Consider the following 20,396-nt stretch of genomic DNA (forward strand, 5'->3'; position numbering starts at 1 on the left):
TGGTGACGACAATTTCGTCCTCCAAGTCCTGGTCGAAGCTGGCGAATCCTGACGGTTCGGGAGCCAGTTTCCGAATAACTGGTTCCTCTGTGGCCTGTTTTCCTGAGGTTTTATGTGGGAGATCAGGTTCTCCCTCGTTTGGTGAAAGAGATGGTTTGGCTTGAGCCTTTCGTTTCTCTTCTGCGTATTTCCTTATGTCCTGTAGGAGCCATTTCCTTTTGAGGTATGCTCGTAGTTGGACACCAAACGTTCCGCTATGATCGCGGAGTCCTACATCTTCCGATAATCTTCGGAGATGTTCTAGGCGCTGTTTTTCGCGCTCGTTAATGCGTGGTTTGTGCCGTGGCTCTACGTCTGATAACCGCTTATTGTTTTGCGGTTCTTCCCTTGCCCTAGTAAACCCATGTGGTTGCTGGTATTTCTGGGGGCACCGATCAAAGTGCACTTCACGTCGCCTCTACTCGATGGAGGGATCGTGGTATTTCAACCAATCTGTTCCTAGGATAAGGTCGTCCTTTCCTAGATTGGAGATAAACATCTGGACACGCTCAGTATGCGTTCGTCCACGGATGTCCCGAATGGTGAGGTTTACATCCAATGCGGACTGGATGAGACCCGCTTTGTTAATGGTGTCATCGACGTTCCGGACGCGAATGGGGTTGTTGAGTGTATAGGTGGGGAAACGATGTCTCCTGACCCAAGTTTTGTTTACTATAACCCCTTCGCATGCCGAGTCGATGGTTGCCTTTGCTCCAGCGTATTGACTCCTGTTTGATACCTTCACGTTCAGGCGTATGGGGGTGATGATACGGTCGTTCATTGCTCCAATATGAATACAAGTGCGGGCATCGAACTCGGGTCGTCCTTGACCTCTCTCCTTCGCTGGTGAGGGAGAGGTCAAGAAAAACGCTCTGCGTGTCCCAAGATTACTTCTCTTGCTTCATCTTCTCCTAATTCTCCGAGCACTGCTCCGATTCGAGCAGAATGACTGACACTTCCGTTTCCCCGTCGTCCGTTAGGTAACATAGCGCGTTGCCCATGGTTCGTTTGGGGTCGTCCGGATGGGGCAGAGTGAGGACGTTGATGCGCTTGCGATGGCTCTGCGTGCGAAAAACACAACACAAAACACACCACTAAACACAGGGTAGGCGGGGAGCTGACTTTTACTACAAATATCGAGGGACTCTTGTAAGTTGCGAGACGGGGCGCGATATACGTACTACGAGATATCGAGATAGCTAGCGAGGTGATGCAAGGTCACGCGAGAATACTCTCGTGTGAAGTGGCGGACCGTGGGCCAAGGCGCGAGTGACCGAGGCAACTTCAAGGGCAGCGACGAGGGCCCTGTGGATAGCGGCGATGAAGGCGACGAGTGCTAAATCGAGCGAGTGCGATGTCGATGCGATGCGATATGAGCGAGATCTCCGTGTGAGGTTGAGCTCTGAACAGAGGGGTGTTCGAAACTGGTATATTGCAGTGTCGTAGGCAGATATTTATAGTAAGTCGAAGTGAGTATAGTAAACGCGAACTCGTAAGGTAAAGTAAATCGATATCGCGCCAAGACCGTAACATAGAAAGATAAAGAGAAGACCACGCGCAGAGGTGCTTGCAGACCGCGAGGTTCTGTCGTGCCGCAGTCGCGAGACAAAGCGATATTTAGTAAAGAGGTGTAGCGGTGAGACGAGGTAAACTCTAGGAAGGTGGAGGGGCAATGGATCACGGGACCTGTACTACCCAATAAGCGCACGCGATAAAGCTCTCTGCGATATCGCGTCGCGGAGCTGCTCGTGGTGCAGTCCGTGCGGTCGATGCTTGCGAGGCGTATGGCGAGAGCTTGGCGAGGTCTTTGCGGGTGTAGCAGGCTCGAGGTCGTCGTGCGATACGCGTGGGGGCTGAGTGAGATGATGCGAGGCGATGACTGGGGGGGTGTGAGACAAGACCGCGTCGGCCCGATACCGTAATGCTGAGGTCGTAGTGGGCATCGGAGGGATCGCTCTGGGCGGCAGGGCCACCCGGCGGGGCCACCCGGCGGTCTCTGGGGTATCTCCTGAGGTCAGCATGCTCGTGCTCGTAGAACTGCGAAAAACGGGGTCCCGGCGCTTAGAGGGGTGGCGCGCTCATTATCTCTTCCCTACTGAAATCCTGACTGTCCTCAGTCAGTCCCGTGCCATGTGACCGAGTGGCTGAGATGCACGTGGGCTGCAGCAGTCGGCTGTGCTCGGTGGCATCAAGGTGTGGCATGGGATCGATGTGGTGGCATGGGGATGGTTGGTAAATGATGGTGGGACTGGCCTGAACGGGATGTCGCAGGTCGTGGGAGCGGAGGCGTGACTCGGTGGCGGATACAGTAAGCGATGTCGGACAGATGCCAGTGGCGTGGAAAAAAAACACGCTGTGGCTGTCGAGGTAGCCGGTCGGCGCGGGGCCCGAGTTGCCGATGTGGCTGGGACTCGTTCCTGTTTGGTCAGGGTACGCGTCACCCAAGTTCAACGCACCATCTGCTCCCGTTTTCCTAGCGTCCCTTGCTCCCTCCCAATCCGGCCTTTCTCGATCGTATTCTGCTTCCGTGACAAGTCTCTCCCGATGCCATCGTCCCTCGTCGATCTCCTCGTCTCCGCCCTGTCCGACCTTATCGACGTGTCTCCCGAGCATCCCGCCGAGTTGGAGGACTTCATGATCTAGGGTCAAAACTTTGCCCGTACCCTGGTGCGTCCTCTCTTTCTTCTCTTTTTCTCGTGCTAACCCCTCTCTCCTAGGCCAGCCTGGAGGCGATTCCCTCGTTTGCGCCTTCCCCGCAGCTCGCGCTCTGGCTTGATAGCGCCGAGGACACTCTCGAGACCTACGCGACCGATGACTGGTTAGCGTGGGGGGCATGCATCCTGCAGACGCGTGCGACGCGTTGTGACGAGCGCATCCAGGCTGAGGTCGCCGCCGCCGCTACTGCTCAGGCCGAGGTTGCTCGTGTCGCCGAGGCGGAAGCTCGCCGGTTGGCCGATGAAGAGCGCACTGCGCGCGGAGTCGCTGAAGAGGCGCGTCGGAGGGCTCGTGATCGGGAGATCATGGGCTTATATGTGCGTGGTTCCATCTCGCGAGAGGAGAGTGAGCATCGTCTGGCCGAGCCGCTGGAGACGGAGTCGGGACCTAGCGTGGTGAGTGCCAAGGATCGGGTAGTGGGGCGTGATGGCGATGTCGAGATGGCGGCGCCCGTTTTACGGACGGGCGACGCCATTGACTCCTTGCGGGCGTCGACCACTGCGCTGTCCGTGCGAGGGGAGGGTCCTGTGCCTTCCGGGACTGGGCTCTTCCTTCCCGATGGCGAGGAGGAGGTCATGGAAGTGGATCGGAAAGGGAAGCGGCGCGAGGTCGTGGATGAAGAGCGGAAGGGCAAGCGTCGCGCCCCGCCTGCGCGGATGTCTGTGAAGTCCCCGGCGCAGCAGAAGGCCGAAGCTGATAGAGAAGCAGAGGAGCGTGCTGCGAAACGTCAGCGAAAGACGGATGGGCGTCCTATCGTCCCTGGTCAGTTGCCTCCCGGCGCGCAGCAGGTGAGCTCCTTTCCCTCTCCTTTCCTCTCCTCCTGTTCCTCAGACTTTCCTAGGCCGAACCTCCCTGCACCTATTGTTCCCACTTCGTCACCCCCTTCGTCTGTTTCCGCGTCCCGGGCGATGCGACGCACTGCCTCAAGTGTCGTCGCGATCGCAAGTCGTGCGACGGGCCCCGTCGATGGACGAAGCTCCTTTCGACCCCTTCGGACACCGTCCCTCTTCCTCTCCCTTCCTCTCCTCCTCCGCCCATCGCTTCTTCCTCTTCCGCCCGCTTCCTTCCCGACGACCTTCGTCGGCCTGCTCGTCGCTTGGCGCGCGCGGCGCGCGGTGAACTCCGGACTCGTCGGACGGTGGACCGCGACATCGAAATCCTTCGTTGGCGGATGGCTCGGACCGAGAGCGAGGTCCGCTATTTGTTGTCCGAGCACGAGGCGCGCGGAACTGAGCTCGCCGAGCTGGAGCGCGTTCGCGCGTCATTGCCGGAGGGGTCGGAGGACGAGGACGAGGATGGCGAGGGTAGCGTGGAGTTGGTGCTCGACTAGCACCTCGGACGCTTTTAGATGTAATATATAAGTTTCGATGCAAAATGTAAAAGTACTTCTTTCTTGGTTTTAGCAATATTTGTGATAAAATCGGGAAGAAACACTCGAGTAAAGTCTCGCTAGAGTCTAAAGGTTGTTTGGTGAGCGAGAAATGTCGGAGATAGATTAAGACGTATCGCGTGCGGGGTTGAAGTCGTCGTATAATAGGGATCTGTTGTAGATGTCTCGATGGTAAGCGATAACGTTCTAAACTGGAATTTGAGAGAATATAGAATTTAGGGAAAGCCTCAGTAGATCATCACAGGCGTAAAACCCTTCGGTTTTGCACAAATCCGATAAGGTTCGTTAATGCGACTTTTGAAATGAAGTGGAAATGCCGGGTGCGAGAAACGTCGAAGTAACTGTGCGATATTCGCTAGTCCGAGTCTGAAGTGTAAAAATAGTCGTAAGCTTTGCTGCGAGAAAGATCGGGATGCGAAAATTTAGGGTATCATAGCTGGTCTTTCTCCTCCCTACTGAAATGTGCGCTGTCCTCAGTCACATCGCCCAGCGCGAGAAGGCAGGGTGGGTGGGCTCGTCGGTATCGGATACTGTGTCGATATCCCGCTGCGAAGCTTCGTCCTCCGAGTCGTCCATCTCGTCGCCGCGGAGGCCCTCCTCTTCAGGATCCTCGTCCACGGTGGCCTTCATCTCGCGCAGTCGTTGTGCAGAGATGTCGAGGAGTGCGTCGAGGTCGGGTATGTCGAGCTTCTTGCGAGCAAAGTAGGGGATGACGCGGAAGGCCGCGATCGGTCGGTCAAGTACCGAGCCGTCTAATTCTGCGAGAATGTAAGCACCGCCGCGATTCTGAGATATAACGAGAAGGGGTCCCAAGTAGCGAGGTCGCATTTTGCGGTTTAGGGCCTTCTCGATGGCTGTGTTGCGGATGAGGACGAGGTCTCCGAGATCGAAATGAAATGCTCGAATTGTCGCCTGGTGGTCGGTCTCGAATTGGATGGCGGCTTTAACTCGTGCTGCGATGACTGCAGTGCGGAGGCGGGCGAGGTCAGAGCGACGCTTTTGGAGTGCGATTGCTCGGCGGGCGATGAGGTCGGTGGTCGACATTGTCTCGGATGGTGGTGGAAGGAGGTACGTTGCTTCCGCTATATCGAGGGGCAGGAGGGGATGAGTTCCTGTCGCGGCGAAGTATGGTGAGCAACCCATGCGACGTCGGACAGTGATGCGATCGGCCCAGAAAACAAACGGTGCCGCTCTATTCCACTTCGACTGATCCCCATCGACCGCCTTGAAGAGAGCTTGTCGGACATCGAAATGCGGCCTTTCGACAATGCCGTTGGTGCGAGAATTGTACCCCGATATTCGAATGTGCGAAATGTGATACTTCTTGGCAAGATGGGTGAGAGCTTTGACGAAGGCTGGCCCGTTATCGGAAACGATCTCGACGAGGGTGCCCCAGCGACAGAGAATATCCTCGAAGATCCAGTCAGCGAGGGCGGCGCTGGTCTCGTTGCGGAGCATGCGGAACTCGGGATAGTGCGATATCGAGCATCGACCTTGAACGAGGTATCGGAAGCCTCCTGCCGTCGGCATGTGCATCGTGTCCATATACATTTTCGCGAAGAGAGGCGCCGGCGATGCGACGACTGGAGGGATCAAGACGTTGCGTGTTTGTCGAATCTGGCAGAGATGACATGAGCGAATGAACCAAGCGATGTCTTGCCTCATAAGCGGCCACCAGAATCTTTCCGCGATGAGGACACGAGTGGCGAAGAAGCCCTTGTGCGCGACGTCGTCGTGGGCCGAGGCGAGAATGGAAACACGGTGGTTGGGCGGCGCGACGAGCTTGTGTCGGCCTTGAGCATCTTTCTTCCATAGCTTGTCCGAGGCGAGGAAGAATTCAGCGCAGTATCGGAGGAATGTTGTGTACTCAGCGTCGGATAGACCGCTCGGGCGTGTGAGGTCGGAATGCCATTTCCTAACTGCTACGATCCGGTCGTCCGCCGATACCGCTGTGCTGGTGCGAGGAATGTCAGAGTAGTTGAGAGGTGGAGGGATGTTATCGTCGATGTCGGTGATGGTGTTCGCGAGAATGGTGAGGCACTGGCGCGCTGATGGCGGTGGTTGAGGGTTGTTTATTTGGTGCATAAAGCTGTAGAGGTTGTCGATCCAGTCTTCGAAGTCATCGTCAGCCTCGGGATGGTCGCCTGGCTGCGGCGGTCGACGCGAGAGACCATCGGGCCCATGCGAGGCGCCGGGAACGTGGACGAGGGTAAAATGGAATGTGAGGATGGCGATGATCCAGCGATTAATGCTCGCGCTTGGTTCGAGATCTGGATTCGTTAGCATTCCTTTTATATATCTCGCGTCCACCTCGATGACCAAGTTACGGATCCCGATGAGGTACATCTTGAGAGCTCGGAGAGCGCGAAACAGGCCGTAAAGCTCTAGCTTTGGCTGTGAGAATCTTGACTCGCGGTCGTTCAGGGTGATGGAGCCGAATCTGGCGTAGTACCGGATTCGCGGATTGTCGAGGTCGCACTGGCAGAGGTGGAATCCGACCGCGAGGTGCGAGGTGTCGACGGCGAGGATGACATTGGCTGGTGAGGAATAGTCGATTGGGCGGAGGGCGGGCGAGGAAAGGAGTGCTGATTTGAGATCGTCTTGCGCCGCGATCTGTTCAGGTCCGAAGATAAAAGGGAAGTCTTTTCGAGTGAGCATTGTTAAAGGGTGTGCTCGATGTGCAAAGTTACGAATGAAGATGCGGACGACGCCGATCGTTCCAAGGAATGCCCGTACTTCCGAGAGATCGCGGCAAGGTCCCCAGTTGACTATCTTCTCAACTCGAGATTCCTCGGGAAGTCGACCCTCGTAGGTGCAGCGGTGCCCGACGACGATGATCTCGGGCGCGCATAGCGTCGCCTTATGACCCGAAAATGTCCCGCCGCAGTATTTCATGCGCTGGACGACTCGATTGACGCCTTGGAAGTGTTCCCAAACAAATCGCCTGATGCCCGGATTGTTGGGGTGCGTCTCGTAACCGCCGTCAGGTGTCTCGTATCGCGTGGCTGGACCTCAGAGGGGAACGTCGTCGATGAAGGGTATTGTTGTGTTGGGAATCTCGGGCTGCAAAATGTGAGTAACATCGTCATGGAAAATAGGCACCGAGTTTGTCCATCCCATCGGAAGGGTGACGAGGCGATGTGCTCCGAACGGGGTCTGGAATGTCGTGTAATCGCGTGATTTCTCGTCGAGACCTCGTTCGTCGTACCCAACGTAGAGATCGAGAATCCCTCCACAAGCGCGACCTGCAAACTGCTCAGCGATTTGATCAGTATACGGAGGCACACCTGAGTGCTGTATGGTGACCGCGTTGAGCGGTTCGAGGCTGTGGACGATACGGAGTTTGGTCCCGGTCGCGGTGCTGTTGGTCTTCTTCACAACCGTGAACCAACGAGATCGGTACAAGGAGTTTGAGGGCTCGTAAACGCCGGCCGCGATCTTGGTTTTGATTAACCGGCAGACCTCATCATAGATTCCTGGCGGGATTGGCATATTGCGCTGGACCCACGGTTTGTGCTCGATAACAGGCATGCTAACTGGGGGAAAGAAATCCTCGCGGAAACGTCCGTGTTCTGAGTCGTCCCAGGCAAACCCGAGATGTTGAAGACACATGAAGTGGTGCATAAGCTCGCGCTCTGCCGGCCAGAGGAAGTCGGAGGAGTGTACTTGGTTGATCAGGTCGCGTCGTTCGGAGGTATATCGTCCAGTCGGTTTGAATGGAGGGGGGTTGGGCGTGAGTGTTGGTAGGTCTGCAAGGGGGTCGCCTCGAATGTTGCGGACGATGCGAAATTTGTCGGGAAGGTCGGCTAGTACCGGTCGGACTTTTAAAGCGACAGGCTTGTATTTTCTTTTGGCCGCAAAAATCGCGACTGGGCTAGAGAGATTCAGTGGTGACGTCGAGCGAGGCAAAATGGGAACCGAGCGGCGAGAAGCAATACGAGATAGAGATGTAGACGGGGGCGGGAGAGAAGTGGGGGACAAAATAAAACCGGGAGACGTAGCGCGGAGAGACTTGTAGAGGAGAGATGGAGAGATGTTTTTGAGGGCTTCGTGCCGCGGATCACAGGCTGAGAGATAGGCGAGACTAATATCGAGGAGACGAGGTGAGCGCGAGAATGGAGAAATGGCTTCGATATGAAAGGAGTTCTGGGTATATGGGTCTTCAGCAATAACCAACGCGGCCTCTCCTTGATCGTCGATCAATTCCTCGAGTCCCGAAAACCCGAGTTGTCGCGGTAGAGAATTCTTGGTGGGCCTCGTCGAACCATTGGGATCGTTGCCTTCCGTCCGGTGTTCGGGTCGCTTATTGTGATCGTCTGATCTTCATTGGCGAAATTCTTGACGACGCTCTCGGTGAGAATGTCGAAAGGTCGACCGAGGAGCACATCGTAGGCGGGGTTGCGAATGATGTGTACCTGGAGGTAAAGAGTGATATCGCCTATTAAGAAGGGGACGTTACGCGCGAGACCGAGGGATTTGTCGATCTCTCCGTTAGCCGACTGCATATTGAGGACGACCTCTGGATCGTAGATGAGGGCGAGCTCGTTGCAGATACCATCCGACATTGCTATGACTTGTGAGCCTGGGTCGATGACGCACTCGACAAGTTGCTGGTGGTCGACGAGGGGTATGATCGATCTTAAAGCAGAAGATTCTTTAGCGACGACGAGCGGTTGGGGAATCTGACCGGGTGAGAGAGAGCTGAGATATTGTTCGTAACAATCGGGCACCACAAGAGATCCCGGCGGAGGTGTCTCTGGTTGGTGGATTATGTGCGCGAAGGAGGAGACTGTTGATGTCGGTGGGTCGAGGTCGTCGATCGCGTAGGGAAGTTCCGCGTCTTGGTATAACGTCCTGACTTGATTCGGGTCTTTGGGAGGTGTCCTCCTTGCCGATGTTGCCTCGCGAACTTGAGATCTTACCTCCGGGGCGAGCGAGAGGAGTTCGCGCTGCGTAAGCGTCACTTGTGTCGACATTGCCCGGTTATAGACCTCCGAGGCGACTTTCTCATCATAGATGGGTGCCGTCGTCTTGTATGCCGGACCGTCTTTCTTGAATGCGGAACCATTGGGTAGGGCCCCGATGTTGCGATCGCGAGGCGGCGCGTAGGTGGCGTCGGGGGCGTTGGCGAATGGGTGTACTAGAGGTTCTGCCGGCGCCGGTGTGCGAGGTCTTGTCGAGGCTGCGGCTTGGTGGGCTGGCGCTTCTCGAGGTACCGCCGGGGTAGGAGACATCGAGTGGTGGTTGTCGACCTTGGGCATATCTTCCCGACTGTCGCGGTCGACCTGGGCCTGGGCTCGCGTCCTGACGCCTCCTCGGGTGCGTAGCGCGAAAAGCTCGCGTTCAAGGCTTTGAATCCTCTCGACGTCCGTTAACTGGTACATGGCCATTGCGTCGAGGAGCGAGGGAGAATCGTGTTGGGAGGCGATGCTGACCGATGGTGCTGGTGGGGCGTTGACGGTGAACATCATCGAGCCGGTGGCGATCTGGCCGGGGTTGCGACGGTGCCATTCATCGACGCGATCCTTGAGGTTGTTACCCGGGATTTCTCACGGTACAAATGCGCCTGTCGATAGTACGATCCTTCCTTCCGTGTTCTTCTTGCACTTCCCAACCCTGATATATTCAGCAACCTCACCGCATTCACGTACGAAATGATCGGGTCCTCCACAAAACATGCAGCGGTCCGAGCTACTGGGATTGCGACGCGCGCGTGGTGGCTGTGATATTGTCGAGACTTGTGCGGGCTGGTTTGCGAGTGCTTTGACGAAGGTTTCAGCGATGCGTTCGAACATGGTGGCGAGGTCCTCGGTTTTTATCGATGGTTCGGTCTTCGTTCCGCGAGTCGCGCGAGAACTGTCGGAGGAGGCAAGTTGAAATGTCGACGAGGTGCCATGTAAGATAAATCTCGCGGCGTCGTGAATGTCTTGTAACTGGTACGGGTTGTCAGGAAAGTGATCTGGGAACTTGAGCTGGAGGCGTTGCGAGATGCAGCCCCATAATTCGGGCTGAAATCCGCGGGTAAAGGCGCGACCTTGTTCGGCGGTGGAGATGCGGTCCTTGCTGAGGAGGAAAGAGGTGATCGCGAGGAACTGGCGGTAGTACTCGCCTAGATCGCTGAGCGATAAAATCCCTATCCTGCTACTTTCTCCGACCAACTTGTCCATATCCGCCACTGACCATTTCCTCTCTTCTTCTGATCCTGGGTAGAGGCGATAAACTGCCTTGCAAAAATCTTCGTAGGACGTTGTGGCGTTGGTGTACTCGGCCAGGGTTTCCCAGAGCTCGCAGGTGTCGACATCGAGGAATCGGCAGGCGTGTTTTTTGCGTTCTGTAGTGTCGACGACCGTAGATCGATTGAAGTGGAATTCGAGGTCCGAGAAGTATCGCCGGAGTTCCCGAGGTTGGCGAGGGTCAAAAGTGGGTGCGGTTCTATCGCCGCGGGCTGGCATGGAAGGGGTAGTCATAGCGCTAATGTGAGGCGGGTGTGAAGAGGTTACGAGTGGGCGTGGGATTGAGAGTGGAGTAGAAGTGGGCGTGGGAAAAGTCGGGGTGGAGTTCTCGGGGGTGTGACTAAGCGATGAAGATATCGAGTGATGGCGGGATAAGATCGGGGATGGCGGAGTGGATTCTAGCTGGGCCAGATCGAGCGATGGGGAGATGGGTGTAAGTTGAGTACGATTTGGGGATGAAGGAGGTGTTAGGAAGAATGAAGTTTCGAGTGGGGGTGAAGGCGATAAAGGAGTCGGCGAGTTATCTGAGTCAAGAAGATGATGGTGTGAGAGGTGGTAAGGCACGATGTCAGCGTCTGTGAATAGGCTGAGATCGGCGTCGAGTCCGAGGTTACTGAAGCTGGCGATAAGTTCTTGGATCTCGTTGCGTTCGGCGGTGGGTCGGGAAGATCGTCGGAGGTCCCTCGGTGGAATTTTGAAAGTCAACCCCTCGCGGTGGGCTCCAAAATGATGCGCTTGCGATGGCTCTGCGTGCGAAAAACACAACACAAAACACACCACTAAACACAGGGTAGGCGGGGAGCTGACTTTTACTACAAATATCGAGGGACTCTTGTAAGTTGCGAGACGGGGCGCGATATACGTACTACGAGATATCGAGATAGCTAGCGAGGTGATGCAAGGTCACGCGAGAATACTCTCGTGTGAAGTGGCGGACCGTGGGCCAAGGCGCGAGTGACCGAGGCAACTTCAAGGGCAGCGACGAGGGCCCTGTGGATAGCGGCGATGAAGGCGACGAGTGCTAAATCGAGCGAGTGCGATGTCGATGCGATGCGATATGAGCGAGATCTCCGTGTGAGGTTGAGCTCTGAACAGAGGGGTGTTCGAAACTGGTATATTGCAGTGTCGTAGGCAGATATTTATAGTAAGTCGAAGTGAGTATAGTAAACGCGAACTCGTAAGGTAAAGTAAATCGATATCGCGCCAAGACCGTAACATAGAAAGATAAAGAGAAGACCACGCGCAGAGGTGCTTGCAGACCGCGAGGTTCTGTCGTGCCGCGGTCGCAAGACAAAGCGATATTTAGTAAAGAGGTGTAGCGGTGAGACGAGGTAAACTCTAGGAAGGTGGAGGGGCAATGGATCACGGGACCTGTACTACCCAATAAGCGCACGCGATAAAGCTCTCTGCGATATCGCGTCGTGGAGCTGCTCGTGGTGCAGTCCGTGCGGTCGATGCTTGCGAGGCGTATGGCGAGAGCTTGGCGAGGTCTTTGCGGGTGTAGCAGGCTCGAGGTCGTCGTGCGATACGCGTGGGGGCTGAGTGAGATGATGCGAGGCGATGACTGGGGGGGTGTGAGACAAGACCGCGTCGGCCCGATACCGTAATGCTGAGGTCGTAGTGGGCATCGGAGGGATCGCTCTGGGCGGCGGGGCCACCCGGCGGGGCCACCCGGCGGTCTCTGGGGTATCTCCTGAGGTCAGCATGCTCGTGCTCGTAGAACTGCGAAAAACGGGGTCCCGGCGCTTAGAGGGGTGGCGCGCTCATCAACGTTCCATCGAAGGACCAGGTTGTGGTACCCGCTGGTCGTTGCGAGGACCATCCTCTGTCTCCATTCCTCGATATATTCCCGCTTGGTCTCCCATAGCGGGTGCGTTGTCTTCTCCCTCCAAATCAGTTGCGCGGTTTCTTCTCCCTGTCGTACCCATGCGTCTTTTTGAGTTTCCTCGAACTGGGCTAATGCCTCTACGTGGTGACCAACAGTCAGCACTAGAGTGCCCTGGCTTTCCACAGTTAGAACAGGAGGTGGTTCGCTTGCCGTCAAATTTTCTCTTTTGACTTTCGGTGTTATGCTTTCTGGTAGCGTCAATGTCCATGTCGACCACCTGGTTGTTCATTCTGCGAGGGGCAGTTGTGGAGTTATAACGGACGGCTGGTTGGGTATGGAAACGATTCAGATAATCGCTGCGAAAGGAGGTGGAGTTGGCAAGGATGGCCTTTTGAGCGGATCTGGCTCTGAGTCGTCCATCTATTTCGCAGGCTGTGTTAATCCAATCCTAAATGGTGTCCTTTGGTTGAACTTCCTTGTCATATATTTTATCCATGACACGCAGGTCTAACCCGCGTTGGAAGTAGGGGACTTGCTCCTTGTCGGAGATGTCGGCATCGGCAGCAATGAGAATGAATTGGTTGGAGTATTCATCAACCGTCATTCGTCCTTGGGAGAAGGCCATGAGTGCGCTTCATGCTTTATCGGTCTTGCCTGTCTCCCTAAATTGGAGTTTGAACTTTGTTAAAAAGTCCCTCCAGGTTCCTAGATCAGTGGGAGGGTCCGCTCCTACTGATTTGAGGAGGAAGTTCTCGGCCCAAGCTCCTGCCGTGCCATATCTCATGCATGAGAGCACGAGGGATATCTTGTCTTGATCGGTCTTGTACCGATCGGATTCTGCTGCGAAAAGAAGAAGGCATTGGAGCATGAATTTCTGGGATTCAATGCGGTTGCCTGTGTAGTTGTCTGGGAGTTTGACTTTTCCTCTTCCAGGTTGTACTGTCGCGGAAGGGGGGTCTGTAGAAGTCGAAGCTTGTCCCTACATGTCGGCGAGTGGTTCGTTTCGGGTGTTGATCGGTGTTTGGTCTGGTGAGTCGGAGTCTGATTCCGAGGTTGTTTCCTCTTGCTCCGAGTCTTCGGGGATTACCGGCGCCGGTTCCTTGTATTGTGGGGCTAGTTCCCACTGAGCTTCTGTTTCGTTCCAAATATCCTCTTCTTCTGTTCCGTCTTCAAGGGTGAAGTAATAACGCCCGTTTCAGTATGAGCAGTTATCGTAATTCGGAGGGGCATATCTGTTGTTGTCTTCGTAGACCCAGAAGTCCCCTTCACGCCGGATAGGGCGATTGTTGTGACGGAGTTGGTTATTGATACGTCTAGTGCCGGGTGGATATTCCTGGCCTAGGTCTTGCTCCAGAGTGTGTGTAATAACGCTCTCTTAATGGGGGTCTATTATCCCCACCAAGAAAGGTTGTGAGAGAGAGTGTGGCAGCAAGCTAGTGCGAGCAAGGTAGGGGCAGAAGAGTCTATTCTAGTGTTATGAACTGCTTGTTCGGTAACCCCGAGAGTAGGAGGTTCTTCCCTAGGTCACTCGTGGGGGATGTGTAGAACGGTGGTCTTGACTGTACGTGTAGCACAGGAGCCAAAGATGTATTGCGATGTAGCAATGAAGGATACTGTAGGAAGACAGTACCAGAATGAAGGTTCCTGTATGTGAAGATACAGGAGAACGAAGAGAATAGACTGAAGAACCTCAGCCTACTCTATGGGCCTTTTATACTACTTTAGGAAGTAGGGCGTGAGAATACCGTATATGTATCCGTAGGTATTCTATAAGTCGTCTCTCTCAATAACGACTACTCTTGTGCTTCTCTGTTAGTCTCCTTCCGGCTAGGAAAGACTAGGAGCTCAATGCCCGATGTGTGAGTAGTTTGTAAGGTGGCGTTCCATGCCCGCTACGCAATAGGCCCGTGATACTCGACCAACGATAAGGTGATCCATTGGGAGTGGATGACCAAGGTTACTATCTGTACCTTGTTGTACGCCTCTCCTTGTGAGGCCGCTTGATATTTGTTATAATCGTGTCGGTATAGACCGCCGTTAAGGCCCGACAGAACGTGATCATAACAATACCATTATCTTGTAGCTCTTTTGCTGACTTTCCAGCTGCTTTTACAAGGGACATAGAAAGAGAGAAATGTGCATTGATGCCCCCAGCCACTTTGTTGACAGCTTGGCAGCTGCCACAAGAGGCTATGAAGACCTAGGTACCTTGTCCTTGCACACAAGATCATTAAAGTTGTTATTGTTAGCCAATGCCTGCTACTGGTCATTATAGGACACAACATGTGGGTTGGACTTAGGGATATGCTATATGCAGCCTTGCAGACCTTGTCTATTAGTGCAATGGTTAATACTGTCTTGTGTAGCACATAATCATCACTACTATTGATATTATAATTCTCAGTGCCATCCACACTGTCCATTGCCTTGTTATACAAAAGATGCTCAAACTTGGTGTTTTCCTCTAGCTATTGGGCTGTGGAAAAGACAGTCATATTGGTATGTGGTGCCAGAATGATATATTTGCCTGTCATATAGGAAATATATGCATTAAGCATATTAAGATCACCTCCAACAATCTTGTGCTTATTTATATATAGGCATGCCATACATATACCCTTGTCCCCACCCTCTACCTCACTAGTGGCTATTTGGAAAACCCCTCTCTTTTATTGATCTTGATTATTCATAATCATGTTTTTGATCAAATTTGCAAATTCAGGTAGCATTGTCTATACTAGTAGAGTCCCATTGAATATTACACTCAATCATAGTTTTACACATTCTCAGTCCAAATTGTATAAGTGCCATAATTTATTTTTATCCTATATAAAGTGTATTCTCGATTTTCCATTGGTTTATTATCTTCTTAGCTGGTGTTTAAACTAAATCCTGAAAGACCTGACTTTTTAGGTATTTATTGAACTATTTATTTATAAGATAGAGGAAAGATAAATGTTGAATAAAATCAGAGATGTTGAGGTTGCCTATATTATGTCTACTTATTTAGATTACCAAGTTTATATCTTAGACCTTGTGGCTTAGTGGCTTAGAGCATCTGTCCTGGGTGCTTGCATACATGAGGTTGTTGGTTCAACTCTGGCACAAGGCAATTTTGTTATAAGGTATATTCTGTGTTTAGGTATTGAACTAGTGCACTAATAGACATGACTCTATAAGAAGGCTATGAAAACACTGATGCTTGATTTATTATGATTTTTCCGAAATCTCAAGTTATAATGAATCCTAATAATTCTTAATTGAGGAAAATTATGTCTAATTAGAACAGGTTTAGAGAGGGGGTAAGCTAAAAATGTCTAATCCTAATCATTTTTAATTATGCATAAATAGAATTAATTAGAGCTTAATACAAAGGGGTGGTTTTCCAGATGTGAGTATATTTAAGCTCTCTTCAGCTCTGACCACGAACGTGTTCCCACATCTAATGGCAATGTCTTAGAGATTGTGAGGCAAGCATTAGCAGGAGTGGGAGGCATGATCTTTTGTTGATTTGCTAGGCCATGAACACTTCACCCATTCATGATTCATTAAGTTCTTATTCCTTTAGTCCAGTGTTTCTTGTTTATTTCTCTCCCTAAAATTCATACAGTCTTTACATGTTAACCATACTCTCACTTGGCTCCAGTTACATGCTTAGGATGTGGATGGACATTTTGATCTATATTTGTGAATATATGCAGCTGTCTTTCATTAAACCTTGACTTATCAGGGACTCAAAATATCTATATTTATTAACAAAGCTGCCTTGGTGCTATTTTAACAGACTAGATGAAGCATAGAAGGGACCAGAGTGGAGCCAAACTGATCCAGACTCTTATAGAATTGCATGGACCTTGTGCACTTTCTAATGCACTGAGAGGCTTTGTAATGGCTTGGTAAACGGATAAGAAATCAAGAGGCTAGAGAACCTAGAGCTGCTCAGGTAACTAATAGAGAATCTAAAATAATTCCAGGTCATGCTCTGAAGGAATCTAGGAAAGCCTACTCTATTCTAGTTTAAACCAGACACTTCATTCTAGAATCTTTAGCACCTAGATACATCTGTAAATACCCAAATCCAGGTCTCATGCACAGCCTCTCCAAAAACACATAAAAGAGGAGTGCATGTGCCCTGAAATACAAGCAGTTTGTTGCCTATGTTGTTGGAGTTGCTCTTGCCCTGTAAAGTGATCTTTACTTTGTAAGGTAGTCTTCACTAATCACTGAAATCTCCGAAGTCAGCACCAAGTATCTTTTAATAAGTCTTAAGCTATGTTAGTCCAAATGGGACATTAAGTTAGTTCTAAGTCTGATCTGGTCAGAAAACATCTGAACCTGCATCAGTAAGGAAGCTCTGAAAACACCAAGTTCAACACCTATTAGTCTAATATCCTAGTCTTGTCTCTTCATTACACTCATTCTCTGGATTCTTTCAAATGGAAAGAGTCTAAATTCAGGAAAGTATTTCTTATGCTACTCTACCAATCCTAATGCACAGTACCTTGATAGGAACCACCCACTTCATAGCATGCTAGTAATCACTTCCTTAGGATCCATACACCTCCTAACACAGGCACACAGCTTTTGTATAGTAAGATAAACTAGTACCACTATATAAACAGAGAAATTACCCTCAACAATGAACAATTAGGCTGCTCTGGGAATGAAGGAAAACCTGAGTCAGTCTAGGTGAAAATTCTTTGAAATTGGTTGGCGTGTCAATTAGACTATTTCCCACCCTCCAACTTCAAAGTGTCTTACTGCATGACACCAATAGTGAGGATGCCAGGCACAATGTATAGGATAGGTATTGTGAATAAATTCAAAGCATAAGCAAGGGCATTAGCCCTCCCTTGTATATTGTAATAGTACAGGCTGGTATGGAGTGCCATGCTCATAGCTCAATGAGACAAAGGATGATTTTCATAAGTACTTGGTATATCTATAAACAAAGCTACAAGGATCTATGGACTGCAACAGGTCAGGACAAGTACCTGGACCAAGAAGTATTGAAAACAAATCAAGAAATGAGCCTATGTAGTCAAGAAAGAGAATTTCACAAAAAAAGTGTTTGTCTAGTACTTTGAAGAGAATATCTAGAGGTCTCAAATCAGTGATGCTATATCATGAGAGCACAAAAAAGTGCTCACCAGGCTGATTATTCCCTAGTTTCTTCAATAATCTCTGTATAAAGTGTAGTGTCATGCTCATGAATATCCTGTAACTGATAAATTTCTGCTTCTACTATATTTTGAGCATCTCCTAGCTCTTGCTGAATAGAGGTATGAACTGTTGGAATTGAAATCCCTGACATTTCCTCAACTGTGTTATTTGAACTGACTACAATCATAATGATTGTTGGATATATTCCCTAAAATCAATCAGTTAGTAAAGTTGTGATATTAGAAAGATCACTTACATTCAAAAATATACTAATAATACCAACTATACCACCTTTGCTACCATCAATAGATATAAACTCTGAACCTATAAGGAAAATCTATGAAAATAAGTTAGCCTAATATATGAAAATCTATAAGATTATTACCCATGAACCACAGTACAAAATGCCAGATTCCACAAGCAGAGCAAGAATCTTTTGAACTTGAGTGTTTTTATTTTTTGCTAAATAATCCTTGATAGATTGGCGATATTCCCTTTTAATTGATCAAATCAGCTGTACTAGTGAAACTTTTTTGAGAAAAAACACAAACCATGTTTTATATGCCATTAAGATTGTGACTACCAAGTTTGTTAACAATTCTAGTCCCCATTGTGCTATTTGAATATATCCTTCAAAAAAGAATTCCTAATCTTGCAGGTGTAAATATCCAATATAACCTATTACAACATTGAAGATTGTTGTAACTAAAGATAAATTTAGTATTGTGAATAAAAAAAGAGCTAAACAAAATTCACTCATGGTTATAATAAAAATTCCTTTGAGAAAGACCATAATATAATAGTTTGTTCTTAGCATCTGGGCCCTCCATATTATAATAATGTTTCCTAAAAATACCTGAAACTTATCTTAGTTATCTTTAAATATTAGAGTAAAAAGATTCACATACAATAACTGCTTGGCAAATAAAGTCTATAATATTGAGTGTGCCAATTTCTTGATTACTTTTGGAAAACTTGTTTTCCAATGGCTGATTATCTGTTAAAATAAGCACATCTTGGACAGTTTGAATAACTCTGATTATATCAAGCAATGATATCATTGCTGCTGCTATAAACATCAGCCAAGTAGCAGCAAACATATATAGCTTGGCCCTGGATACAATCATTTCCTGGCTGCATAGAGTTAAAATATTTCAAATAAAAATTAAACAAATATAAAAAAACTTGCTAAAAAAGGTGTGTCAAATACAAAACCAGCATAGAATGGATTCCTAGATATTTGAACTTAAATTCTTTTTCAAATGAAATATAGTTCATGTTAACAAACCAGAGAAGAAAGCTGCAATGATTGTTTCAAAAATGTCTTGTAGAAAGATGATACCAACATGCTGAATAATTTCAGAGCTTTCAGATATATTCATGGTGTAGACCACTGGTAAGGGCAAATGTCAAGATTGTAGATGTGAATGAAGGGGGTATAAAGTAATCTGTATCATGAAGCATGGCAATTTATATCTTACCAGTGGACAAATGGAGGAGGTACAAATCAAAGAAAGATCTAGTATGACCAATGGATCTATTATCAGTGGCATAGATACTCAAGATCACACACTCTCATACATCAAAAGAATCATCCTCTTCTTCCTTACCCATATCTGTTCCATGAATACTCAATTTTCCACCAAAGGCAACAAAGATATCCAAGATGCATGTTGTCATGCTCAAACAGGGCATACAAGACATCAAAGACTCTGCAGAGCTAGCAGCTCGATATGATTGCTCTCACAGCTCGGAAGTTGAGCAGAAGAAGGCAACCCAATATCATGCAGCTGAGATGTTGAGCATCACAAAGAGAACAAGGGCACACTTTTATGTCTAGGTATCCGAGATCAGGGCCCTGCGATAACCTCACCGCCAATCGTTCACACTCTAATGTCAACTCTTGGAATGCTGCATGCTACCGCAGCTCGGTCTGTACAGATCAATTCACGTGGTGGCAACACCTCATACAATAGATTTCATGAACTGAGACACAATATCAACAAGCCTCGCATGCTCTCGCTTCTCACCTCTCCCCGGTGCTCGTGGTCCGAACTTAAAGTGCACCTTTGTGCTTCGAAGATAGATACACAATCCGTTGTGCACCGGGCAACTTGTGTATCCTTCCTATCCGCGTCCAACTGACGAGCAGCTGAGATTTCAGCTTCGCGTCAGGGTTCAATCGCAGTATGATACCGCTTCGTTTCTGCCATGAAGAACAGCAAAGTGTGTCCAAGAACTTAGAAAGCGAATCGGACCAAGAGCCGTGACGACTCTTAAAATTGTGGGGCGGACCTCGTATGAATGGACCTTTGAAGCTGTGTCTCTTGAGTCTCGAGGCGCAAGCCCAGAAGCATTCGGAGGGACTGATGCAAGAATGAACGCAGCGCGGTGATAGGCGGCTGGAAGCGTGGTTTCGGGAGAGGAGGGTACTGCGTCCGCGACGCTCGATGGACAGCCTGATGGAAGGAGTCCACCGCAGTGCTTGAGAATGTAACTCCTTGATCAGCGATGCGCCGGAACTCACCCGAAAAACGCCTGGACACCAGACTCACATTCAGATGTCTTTGCGCACAGCGTTGGATGTGGAGATGAACGACCTGAGACCTGAGAGGAAAGATCAGGCCAGAGACGCTCGTCGCAGTGTACATGCACCTTGCGCTCTGTGGAGAATCAAGACTCACGCATGCAAGCCGCTCGCAGGCTTGCGTTTACCGGATAGGAAGGCAGCGAGGAAGCCAGGACAGTGACGACGTCCATGGGTACGACTCTACGATACGATGGTCTATACCTTCATACCGACACTCGTCGAGGAACGAGGGGAAGAACACTTTCTTTACGTGAATGCGCTGTATTTTGAAGCCTGCGCAGTACGCACATCATATGTACATGTCGAGACATGGAGGGCGCACAGTGTGAGTTTGGTCTGGATGTACCTCTATAGCACGCATGCAATGCTCACCTTCTAATGAAGCTCGTTACAGCTACAGGCCCCTATCTGCCATTCAAGCCTCTGATCGAAGCGGAT

At 50.3% G+C, this 20,396-nt stretch overlaps 7 protein-coding genes across 7 annotated transcripts; 1 reads left to right on the plus strand and 6 right to left on the minus strand.

Moving 5' to 3' along the window:
• Positions 1 to 457: 457 nt before the first annotated feature.
• Positions 458 to 820, minus strand: HETIRDRAFT_45350 (uncharacterized protein; the record flags this gene model as incomplete). Its single annotated transcript, XM_009547511.1, has 1 exon — positions 458 to 820. The coding sequence occupies one exon, from the start codon at positions 818 to 820 to the stop codon at positions 458 to 460; it is 363 nt and encodes a 120-aa protein (XP_009545806.1).
• A 130-nt stretch (positions 821 to 950) lies between these two features.
• HETIRDRAFT_451831 (uncharacterized protein) lies at positions 951 to 2,060 on the minus strand (the record flags this gene model as incomplete). The annotated part of the gene is made up of 4 exons (XM_009548515.1): positions 951 to 1,100; positions 1,162 to 1,238; positions 1,292 to 1,441; positions 1,748 to 2,060. The coding sequence occupies 4 exons, from the start codon at positions 2,058 to 2,060 to the stop codon at positions 951 to 953; spliced, it is 690 nt and encodes a 229-aa protein (XP_009546810.1).
• A 523-nt stretch (positions 2,061 to 2,583) lies between these two features.
• On the plus strand, positions 2,584 to 4,084 carry HETIRDRAFT_451832 (uncharacterized protein; the record flags this gene model as incomplete). Its single annotated transcript, XM_009548516.1, has 4 exons — positions 2,584 to 2,637; positions 2,683 to 2,706; positions 2,757 to 3,542; positions 3,596 to 4,084. 4 exons carry the CDS (start codon positions 2,584 to 2,586, stop codon positions 4,082 to 4,084), a joined length of 1,353 nt encoding a protein of 450 aa, XP_009546811.1.
• A 537-nt stretch (positions 4,085 to 4,621) lies between these two features.
• Positions 4,622 to 7,039, minus strand: HETIRDRAFT_316974 (uncharacterized protein; the record flags this gene model as incomplete). The annotated part of the gene is made up of 1 exon (XM_009548517.1): positions 4,622 to 7,039. The coding sequence occupies one exon, from the start codon at positions 7,037 to 7,039 to the stop codon at positions 4,622 to 4,624; it is 2,418 nt and encodes an 805-aa protein (XP_009546812.1).
• A 738-nt stretch (positions 7,040 to 7,777) lies between these two features.
• Positions 7,778 to 7,993, minus strand: HETIRDRAFT_244304 (uncharacterized protein; the record flags this gene model as incomplete). Its single annotated transcript, XM_009548518.1, has 1 exon — positions 7,778 to 7,993. A coding segment is annotated over one exon (216 nt), but the record flags the coding sequence as incomplete, so codon positions are not given.
• A 350-nt stretch (positions 7,994 to 8,343) lies between these two features.
• HETIRDRAFT_316937 (uncharacterized protein) lies at positions 8,344 to 9,528 on the minus strand (the record flags this gene model as incomplete). Its single annotated transcript, XM_009548519.1, has 1 exon — positions 8,344 to 9,528. One exon carries the CDS (start codon positions 9,526 to 9,528, stop codon positions 8,344 to 8,346), a length of 1,185 nt encoding a protein of 394 aa, XP_009546814.1.
• Positions 9,529 to 12,839: 3,311 nt separating this feature from the next.
• Positions 12,840 to 20,128, minus strand: HETIRDRAFT_451834 (uncharacterized protein; the record flags this gene model as incomplete). The annotated part of the gene is made up of 3 exons (XM_009548520.1): positions 12,840 to 13,131; positions 13,189 to 13,372; positions 20,053 to 20,128. The coding sequence occupies 3 exons, from the start codon at positions 20,126 to 20,128 to the stop codon at positions 12,840 to 12,842; spliced, it is 552 nt and encodes a 183-aa protein (XP_009546815.1).
• Positions 20,129 to 20,396: the final 268 nt, after the last annotated feature.

This window comes from Heterobasidion irregulare (genome assembly GCF_000320585.1).
Source record: "Heterobasidion irregulare TC 32-1 unplaced genomic scaffold scaffold_05, whole genome shotgun sequence".
NCBI lineage: Eukaryota > Fungi > Basidiomycota > Agaricomycetes > Russulales > Bondarzewiaceae > Heterobasidion > Heterobasidion irregulare.